The sequence below is a fragment of the Helianthus annuus genome, chromosome 17, assembly GCF_002127325.2.
Source record: "Helianthus annuus cultivar XRQ/B chromosome 17, HanXRQr2.0-SUNRISE, whole genome shotgun sequence".
NCBI classification, from domain to species: Eukaryota; Viridiplantae; Streptophyta; class Magnoliopsida; order Asterales; family Asteraceae; genus Helianthus; species Helianthus annuus.
This window is the reverse complement of record NC_035449.2, coordinates 31,985,601-31,995,559: the sequence shown is the minus strand read 5'-3', so window position 1 is coordinate 31,995,559 and position 9,959 is coordinate 31,985,601. Positions and strand designations below refer to the sequence as shown.

Below are 9,959 nucleotides of genomic sequence, written 5' to 3'. Positions count from 1 at the left end.
GGTTTTCCCTCTTAACCAGACTCCGGCGTGAGAATAAGTACTGTTCTGAGAGAATAAAACAGTGTGTGTATAGAGTGGGTGAAGAGAGTAAAAGATCCTGAACCTGAATGATGAAGGGTCCTATTTATAGCCGGAGGGTGAAGAAGGGAGGAGCAGCTGTGCCAGCTGTGGATGCGCGCCAGCTGTCCGACCAAGGAGAATATCCTCTTGGTCTGCTCAGTCACGGTTGGTGTAGTGGTACACGTGGCGCTCTTACATTTGTCCATGCTGGAAACCTTGTACTGGTGTTGTCAGCTCTGCCCCCTGATTTCTTGCAGGCCTATGTGGCGTTCTGCGAGTGGTGACACGTGTTGTCCTTTTTGTCGGGTAAAGCATCTTTGGTGCCACCTGCAGATCTTCCAGAAGTTTCTAGAGGCTTCTGGATTGTTTTGCTGATGTGGTCACCATGTATGCTCAAAAAGTGGTGTGGTCCCTACCATGTAGGCAGGGAATTGGGACCATACCTCTTCAGCAAGAGAAGCCATCGGAGTTGGGCGGCTTCACCGGAGAAGAAGACAGATGGTGGGGGTTGCAGGTGGGTGAGTGGTGGTAGGGTAGTTAGAGGGAGAGAGAGATGTATTGTCTATATATAATAATTGTTTAAGGATAATTATTTTATTTAGGGGTGGGGTGGGGTTGTTTTTTATTTACTTATTTATAAAGTAGTGGGTCCCACATAAAAATAAATCTATTAAATAGATTAAGTTAATTTGTTTTTTAGTAAGGGTATTTTTGTCATTTCACATCATTTTAACAGAGAAAACAAACAAAAGTTAGACCCAGGGACTATCCGGGAACAAAAAATGAAAACTTGAGGACTATTCAGGTAATTTTAGAAAGTTGGGGACTATAGGTAAAAAAAGGCGAAACCACAGGGACTATCCGGGCATTTTTCTCTAATAATTACAACAAATATTACAATGAAAAGGATGCAAGTAATGTTAAAAAAAAAGGATGTCCCAAAAAACTAAGTTGGGATTCGTTATTTTAGTAAAACAATGTCACATGCTTTTATTTTTATTTACGTTATTCATCAAAAGCGGACATATCAAGTATAATGATATTTTTTAATTACCGTAGCGAGCCTCACCGATAACATTTGAACAATCGTTACTGACATCTATGTTACTGGTATCTATATCGATATTTGTTTTTTTATAGATTTCTTGACGTGTCTATTTGTGTCTTGACGAACCAAACCGATTTTGATCGAATAACAACGATATCAATACTATCTTAACTGGTACCGGTATCAATGTCATTTTTATAGTTATTACGTCAGATATACAGTCGATACCGATTCGGTTCGCAATGGTGTCGGTACAATACAAACACTGGATATAGTAACAACGTTTCGACGTAAACTTTTTTTCGGAAATGAGTTGGGAGCTTATTTTATGTACACTTCTACGTTTTGATGTTTAATCATATTCTACTTTTTTTCATTAACCATATTACTTTTCTACCCTAACCTTTGATAAAGTTATCATATAGCCCATAAATTCAATAAAGTTGATATATATTCGACTTCATCTATGTTTTACGTCACATGAGTCATTTGGTGTTAGAAATTCTTGTTTTTTTACGCGTTTTCCTTATTTTTGTCATCGTTCAGTTAGCACGGGTTTACGACCCCTACCACGGTTTTAACCCCCCCCCCCCCCCGGGCCAACGCGGGGGCCTTAACACTAGTTAAAGTCAATTTAAAGGAAACCAAAATAATAGGTTAGGTTCCTTGGTAACTCAACTCGTTCTTCACTCACCGAGTGTGCAAAATGTCCACTAGTTTACAACCAGATACAATAGGGTTACACACGTTCTTCACTCACCGAGTGTGCAGGTTAGGTTCCTTGGTAACTCAACTCAGGTATCTCCTTCTATTGATCGCCCGCCGCTGTGGTTAATTATTTGTTTTATGAGGTGTTTCATGCCTTCTGTTTCCATTTTCAGTTAGCTTCTTTGTTTTGATTTTGTTTTTGTCTGCACATTTGGGGATTTTAGGGCTTACGACTGTTCATATCGGCTATTAGCTCTTAACTTTACTTTGATTATATATGGATACTTTGTGGGTGTTTGGATGTGTGCTTAGAAATCTTTTATGTGAGATTATTAAATACACAAATTAAAGCTGCGATACAGAGTGTTGAAGGAGATGGTTTTAATGTGTTTTTTGTTTGAAATCATTATAATCATATTGATAGTGTTAAGTGTTTCCAGATTATAATCATTTTAAGAAGCAATGGATAAAATAAAACAAGGGTAAAGTGAGTTTAACTGGTTGCTGATTATGACTGTTTATTAGTGAAATTGTTCATCAGGTAAAAATCTTTTTCAATGACCACAAGAAATTAGTTATTCTGGTCACACGGGAAAACCCAATTAAGAAGCATGGCCGCCATACTGATTTATGAATTTTTTTTTCTTTGAATTGCCTTATTGTTAGACTTATTATATTGTATTTGGCTATTTCCTCTTTGCGAGTAGTACACATAGATCATCTTCATTCCGTTTTCACAGTTTCAGTATCCATCCCACATAAACAGCCTGAGATGAAAGCGAAACGTTTGTCTAAAGCTCCGCGATTGGATAGAATCACCACACTTCCTCAAACTATCATAGAAACCATCTTATGTCTTTTACCAATTGAAGAAGCAGCAAGGACAAGTATCCTATCAAGGGAATGGAGGTACAAATGGACCACAATTCCTAAACTTGTGTTTTATAAGTCCACTATTAAAACGTCAACCAAACAGATTACCGTTAAGGAGTTGAGGTGTAAACTTTTCTGTGCTATACACCAAGTTCTGTTGCTGCGCCAGGCCCCAATACTCGATTTCACCCTTCGGATATCTGCAGATGACACCTATTTTGAAATTGATCAAATCATACTTCATTTGTCGAGGAACCATACTATCATGAAATTAAGACTTGACTTTTTGGGTCTGAGTTCATATCGTTTACCCTTATCTTTCTTCTCGTTGCGTCACTTAACGGACCTATATCTTGAATATTGTGACATCGGCCATGAACCCACATTCAATGGATTTGGTAACCTTACAAGCTTATCCTTAAGCAAACTATCGATCTCTAGAAAAAGTCTTCTACATCTTTTATCTAATTGTCCATCACTTAAAAGCTTTAGTCTGGTAAGTTCATACTTGTATATCCACTCTCGTGGGCTTCCAAAACTTATCTGAATATTTTAAGTCTATGCAGTTTATAGATGATGAAGAGTTTTACGGTCATGAAAGACCCAACATTATGGAGCTGTTCAAGTCTTTACCTGTGATTGAACATCTAACCACTTGGGGTTATGTCGCTCCGGTAATATTTATCCACATTATACATATATATAAAGTAAAGGAAAAAAGGTCTAATTTAATTTTTAATTGTTTTTTTGGTCTATGGTTGAAGTCATTTCTTGTAGACTCGGTTCCCCAAGAGCTTCCAACCTCATTAATCCACCTCAAATACTTTTGTTTAGAAAAAATGGGTATTGTCAACCGCGATGGATATAGTTTTGGATTGACTTTTCTTGTTGTTTTGCTCAAATGCTCCCCTAACTTGGAGAGAATTAAGCTAGAGGTGAATGGCATAACTGTATAAGTCTATCTTGTATCCTATTTATTTTGATTCGATGCTAAAATTCGCTGACACAACACTCTTGTTGTAGACCAATACAGATGAAGATTATGATGTAGAGTCGGTTAATTTGGAAGACTATTCCGATATATTTGAAGAATATTCAGATGTTTGGTTGGAACATCTGAATGAATTGAAGTTTAGATTTTTCAGTAACTTGAAGCCTGAGTTGGAGCTTTTGAAGTTTATCTTGGCCAGGTCACCCAATCTGAAGAAGGTGATATTGCCAACCTATATAAGTGACACGAAGGAAGAGGTGGAGTTGTTACAAAGTCTCTTACACATCACCGGTACAAATCCTTGTTGAGAATCGCTGCAAACATTGACGATGATGTTTTCACTCGACGTTCTTGAGAACTAACGTTGGGATCCATGATGATTCTTGCTTTGCTACTTGTTATTCTCTAACTTTTTAAGAGTTGGGTAAATATGCAATAAATATTATTACAATTCTTGTCTATAACGCATCAGGCGGTTTAACCCGTTTGCCCTTTCACTAGAATTCGTTTATAACATGTCAGGCGGTTTAACCCATTTAGAGTCTATTTACAAACTGTCAGACCATTTTGACTTGCCAAATCATCAGACCAAAAGTTTTGAACTCTCAATTTACCCTGTTTGAGAGGTTTCACTCTAATCACAGTCAACAAGTCACATGTTGATTAACCGCTGACCTGTTATTTATCATTAAAACCTATAAGGTTAGTCCTTGTGACCGAGAGGCCACTACTTAATCAACAGAAACAACCTCATTGCACATATCCTTCCCAACTAGGGTTGTAAACGAACCGAACGAACACGAACAAGGCCTTGTTCGTGTTCGTTCGTTAAGGAAATAAATGTGTTCATGAATGGTTCATGAACACTTACTGAACAAGATTTTATGTTCGTGTTCGTTCATTAAGGAAATGAGAGTGTTCACGAACGGTTCACGAACACAAATAAATTTGGCCAATGCGACGAAGGATAAAGCCAAAGGATAAAGGTGGATGACCCAGAGAGTAGCACTGGAACTTGAATCCATTATTACACTTTTATGTCATTGCCTACCTGTATTTAGGGTGTAAGGAGTGGTTAAACACTTGAGAGTGGCAAACTAAAAAAATCAACCAATGAGAGTGTGCCACGTCAATCAGTGAAAAATGTTTAAACTTTGGTGAAAAGTGTTGGCAATGGTTTAGACATTTGATAAAGTGGTAAACTTAAAAAAAAAAGGTGTGATTGGTTGAGAGATGGAATGGACCCCACCCACACATCCCCTCTCTCTCTCCTTCCTCCCCTCACCGATTCGTTAATGCATCACCGATTTAAGCCCATTTAGTCAAACACCACATGCGGCAAATGGGTTGGCATTGGTTTGCCGCCCATTGCCGGTTCGGTAATGTGGGTTGCCGCTCCCCACACCGAACACCCTTATGTATGTGTCTTTCTACTTTACTCTTTCACCTTTTATTCAGTTATTGATATTGATATTGTTTCTTACAATATATTTACAACCTATCGGTCTATTTTGACTTGCCAAATTATTACACCAAAATTTCTTATCTTTCATTTTACCCTCTTTTATTAGTTTTTTTTTTTTTTTTTTTTTTTTTTTTTTTTTTTTTTTTTTTTTGTTATTTGGATCTCGTTTACATTTATCAACTTCTGTCAGACCTTTTTATAATTTAATAATTCACGTAAAGTTGTAATTTTGGTAGTTTGCCTTAAGTTATAATTTTGGTAGTTTGCATGTTCTGATGTAAACCATAAGAACATGTGTAGTGGTGAAGAAAAATAATGCCCCCACTATGGGGCATTATTCGACACGTGACAGTCCAGTCAGCATGGGGCGTTATTGCAAAAGTGGCGTAGTGGGAATAATGCCCAAATAATGCCCCTTCCAATTATTAAACAATTGTTTTTGAGGTTAAAAAAAAGGAAAGTACAAGTGTAGCCCTCCCATTGGCTAGTCAACCATGTTGCATGCATCTTGAACGTTGTTTTAAAAACGCTGGACACAATTTTTTACAAAAAAACTGCCCCAAAACGCCTAGTGTATTGTGGTGGGGGCGTTTTTTTTCAACTTTTTTCAAAAAATACCGCCCCACTACGGGTGGTCTAATGCTTTTCATATTTTTTCATTGACGCTTCTAATAAGACAGTTTATGTGTAAAACTACTTATTCAAGTGGTTAATTATGTGTGTTTTAGTTGATAAACTACTTGTTCAAACACCTAGTTAGGATTTTATAGAGCAAGAGATAAATATACAAAACTGAACTTGTTCCGTCAAGTTATAAACTGAACTTGTTCCGTCAAGGTTGGCCAGGTTTTTTTTTCGGGTTTTGGCCCGGTAAAGGTGGAACCGGGTCCGATGGTTCCGGGTCGGGTTTGGTTCGGTTCCTTTTTCTACACCTGGGTATGTACCTGCGGGTCAGGTAGGGTGGGAACCGGTTTCGAGTCGGGTAAACCGGGTTGGATCTGAAACAGGATTATTTTTGAATCTCTAGTTTCTAGTGACCAATTACCTCGTCTCTAAATTGGGCCTTATTAAAAATTAGTTGGTACTTGTTACACAAAATTATTTAACTAAAGAATGCGCTGCTTTAGGCATGGAAAGACGTTACTGGTTTTCTTTATTTTAGACACCGAAATGAGTTACTTTTGGTCTTAGTTTTCAAGCAACAAACAATTTCGTGTAAAAAATGTCGTCTTATTAAACAATTGTAGGATTCTTATCAATTTTGTCCTTAGGCATCATTTTCATCTATTTTTATGAGGTCTTGTTGTAACAATTATCTGATGGTCGTAAATAGTAAGTTAACTAGAGAATTCGAATTTTCGTTTTTAAGCAATGTTTAACCTGCACGCGTTACAGCATGCTAAGCCGAAAAAAAATAACATCCTCGAAACAAGGTGTTGAAGGAGATGGTTTTAATGTGCTAGTTAATTTGTTTTATATTTATTTGTTTAAAACTATTAAAATTTTTACAATGCTTAATTCTTTCAAACAAATATGTAAATAAATTTTCCGAAAATACGGTAAAAATCAACTAGTTTATAGCCTAGTGACATCTTGGGGGTGAGACAAGACTTTGGGACCAATAGGTCTTGGGTTTGATTCCCACAAGGGGGTTTTTCCATATTTAATGGGTTTTCTCCTGAATTGGTGTATAGGCATTATGCCTAGTGGAGATGGATATGATCGGGTGGTTCCGCTGGTGGCACGATGATACTCCATCAAGTGGTCCGTCAATGATCCAAATTTGCCATTCAAAAAAAAAATAAGGGTAAATTACATTTTTTGTCCTTTATGTTTGTATCAGATTGCAATGGATGACTTTTAACTTTAATAATTACAGTCACAATCATTTAATCATTTATTTGGAAAATTCATTACACCATACATCCTTTAGGACTAACCAAGTTAAAAATTTTCAGTAAAGTATGCCATGTGCCTTGCACATATGAGGGTAGGTTAGTAATTTTACTAATACAAAGGACGAAATATGTAATTTACCCTTAAACAAATAAACAACCACCACCACCACCAAATCCCACCACCACCATCACTGTGACAGTCACAACCGCCTCTAAATCCCCGAAATCATCCACCACCATCGCCACCAAATCCCACAAATCCAACCACCACCATCAAATCCCCAAATCCACTACCACTGTTATCAAATCCCACAAATCCCACCACCACTGTGACAGTAACTGATCTCAGGAGCCCACTCGATCCACCGGCTACTAAAAAAACCACCGTTGATCATGTTTAAAATAAAAAGAATTACATGATCATTATTAAACAAATCCTTTAAAAACTTCATCATCACTCCGTTAAAAACCTAACAAATTCATACAGAATACAATCAAAAGCAAAAGGAACAGAACCTCCAGGCCGCATTCTTTTCCATAACGCAAACGCCAGTCGTGATCCTCCGATCAATTTGTCCCCGACTGTTACTGAAGATGCATATCCGAAGCCGGATACTATCCTCAGGACGAATCATGCTCCACTGGGACGGGTACCTAAGACGTGTCCGTTCCACATCACGCACCTCCGAAGACGAACCTCCATTCGAGTGCGTCTGGCCGGATGACGTCATCTTAGTTGACTACTATAAATACCTTGCCAAGTACAAAACCAAGTACAGTTTTCTGAGCTTCCGTCCTTACTTTCCCTCTCTATTTTCTCTCTCTAAACAAATACTTATCCTCACGCCGGAGGGTGGTCGCAGAGGGGCCCTCCCATCTCTGCGGCGAGCCTAACGGTTTTCTGTTTTGCAGGAACCTTTCTCAACCTTTGACAAGATCCAAACTCTCGTTTGCAGGCTCCGGCCTAACCACGGTTTTTTGGTTCTTCAATTGGCGCCATCCGATCTTAAAGCTCTGAGTCCTTCACTTTAGTGAATTTCTTGAGCAAAGAACTGACAAATGGCGGCCTCAGGTTCCTTGAATCTGGGATCTACGACTGTTAGTACACAAACTATTGCACCAGCAAGTATTGTTTCCACAACCTCAGCTACTTTAAGCTCAGGGCCAGGAACAACCTTGCCATTTATTCTACTTCCTACTTCACAAACATCAGAGTTTGATGCAGAGTTTCTCTCCAAAAATGCAAGTCTTCTACGAAGATTAAAAGCACAGCAGGCTAGGGATGAACAGATCCTCGGTTTACGAACCAGGCTCTTTCATGAAGAAGCTCCAATAAGGACTATGGGTCCCACAATGATTACCCCTCCTACTTTCTCCACAGTTGTCACTTCGGAAACTTATACTGGATATGTACAGGGTTCATCCGGGCCTTCGCCGGCAATGACTATACGAAATGAAGCGCAGATGGATGTAATTAGCGATCCGGAACTTACCAAGCCGTACCATCCAGTTTCCATGACAGCTAAGTCAAAGTTTAGCGCTCGTATAACACACGCTAAACTTCCTCCGAAGCTCAAAATGCCAACTACAGTGAAAAAGTATGATGGCACAACTGATCCGGATGATCATATGTTCGATTTTGACGGAGCTGCACGAGTTGAACAGTGGCCGATGCCAGCATGGTGCTTCATGTTCGCACAAACTCTAACCGGAGCTGCCCGAGTATGGTTTGATGCGTTGAATGAAGGTGAGATCAACGACTTTGAAGAGTTCCGAAGATTATTTCTCCAAAATTTCAGCCAGCAAAGGCACTACTCCAAAGAAATTACCGAAGTCCACAACATCCGGAGAAGGGATGGAGAATCTTTAGACAGTTTCATTGACCGGTTTAACCGGGAAAGTATGCAGATCAGTGGGGTAGTTGATCAACTGCGTATCTCCGGATTCTGTCATGGCGTCCGGAACAATCAGCTGGTTGAAAAATTACACGAAAACCTCACAAAGACGATGGAGGTACTCATGGAACGAGCCAGAGCTTTTGCTCGGGGCAAGAACTCATGCAACCCAGCTCCGGAGTCAGAACACAAGATGTCTTCATGGAAGAAAAACGGTGGGTCGGTGTTTGATAAAACCTCCTCGGGGAGCCGGGGACGACCGCACCCCTACAGCAGAAATGACAGACCTCCACGCGGAAAAAGCTCTGGGTCAAGGTTTTATAACTTATCAGATCTCTCCAAAACTCCCAGTGAAATCCTCAGTGCGGAGGGGGCAAGCTTCCCCGCTCCACCAAAACTCCGAAACCCGGGAGATAAAAATTCCAAGAAATATTGTGATTACCATCATGCTCGGGGTCACAATACAGATGATTGCTGGTCCTTAAAACAAGAAATAGAAAAGGCAGTGCGATCTGGAAAGCTATCGCATCTAGTCAAAGAAGTAAAGGAAGGAAAATCTTCGGGGAATTCGGGAGATAATCCGAATAATCAACCGGCGATTTGCATGATCAGAAGGGCGAACAACCAAGGCATCAAGCGATCCAGTCAGCACATGGCCGCTTGGATGCAGCGACCCATCGGTTTTCCTCCCATCAGTCCGGCAGAAGTCAAGGACGGACCAATCATAGTGTCCGCAATCATAGCGGGTCACAAGGTCCGAAGGGTGTACGTCGACAGTGGAAGCGCCACGGAAATCATGTATAAGCAGTGTTTTCAACAGCTAGCTCCACAGACAAAGGCGAAGTTGATCCGAGTATCAATGCCATTGGTAAGTTTTTCCGGAGAGGTGGTGCAGCCTTTAGGGCAGATCACTTTGCCAACAACAATGGGAGAAGGAAGTCTGGTTCGAACCGTCAATTTAACGTATTTGGTGGTGGAAGCAAGGTCCGTCCACAATGTCATATTAGGAAGACCCGGTATG

General features: G+C 39.7%; 1 protein-coding gene across 1 annotated transcript; it reads left to right on the top strand.

The window, feature by feature from the left end:
• Positions 1 to 1,766: 1,766 nt before the first annotated feature.
• On the top strand, positions 1,767 to 4,139 carry LOC110921635 (F-box/FBD/LRR-repeat protein At1g13570). Its single transcript, XM_022165980.2, has 5 exons — positions 1,767 to 1,906; positions 2,557 to 3,185; positions 3,256 to 3,363; positions 3,454 to 3,624; positions 3,713 to 4,139. Exons 2-5 carry the CDS (start codon positions 2,589 to 2,591, stop codon positions 3,986 to 3,988), a joined length of 1,152 nt encoding a protein of 383 aa, XP_022021672.1. The 5' UTR covers positions 1,767 to 1,906; positions 2,557 to 2,588; the 3' UTR covers positions 3,989 to 4,139.
• The last annotated feature ends 5,820 nt before the right edge of the window (positions 4,140 to 9,959 follow it).

Bases quoted from the DNA above. Each gene is read 5' to 3' on its own strand.
- LOC110921635 (XM_022165980.2), top strand. From the start codon at position 2,589: ATGAAAGCGAAACGTTTGTCTAAAGCTCCGCGATTGGATAGAATCACC. The intron at 3,186-3,255 runs GTAAGTTCATAC...AAGTCTATGCAG, and splicing joins CACTTAAAAGCTTTAGTCTG to TTTATAGATGATGAAGAGTT. The intron at 3,625-3,712 runs GTGAATGGCATA...CTCTTGTTGTAG, and splicing joins TGGAGAGAATTAAGCTAGAG to ACCAATACAGATGAAGATTA.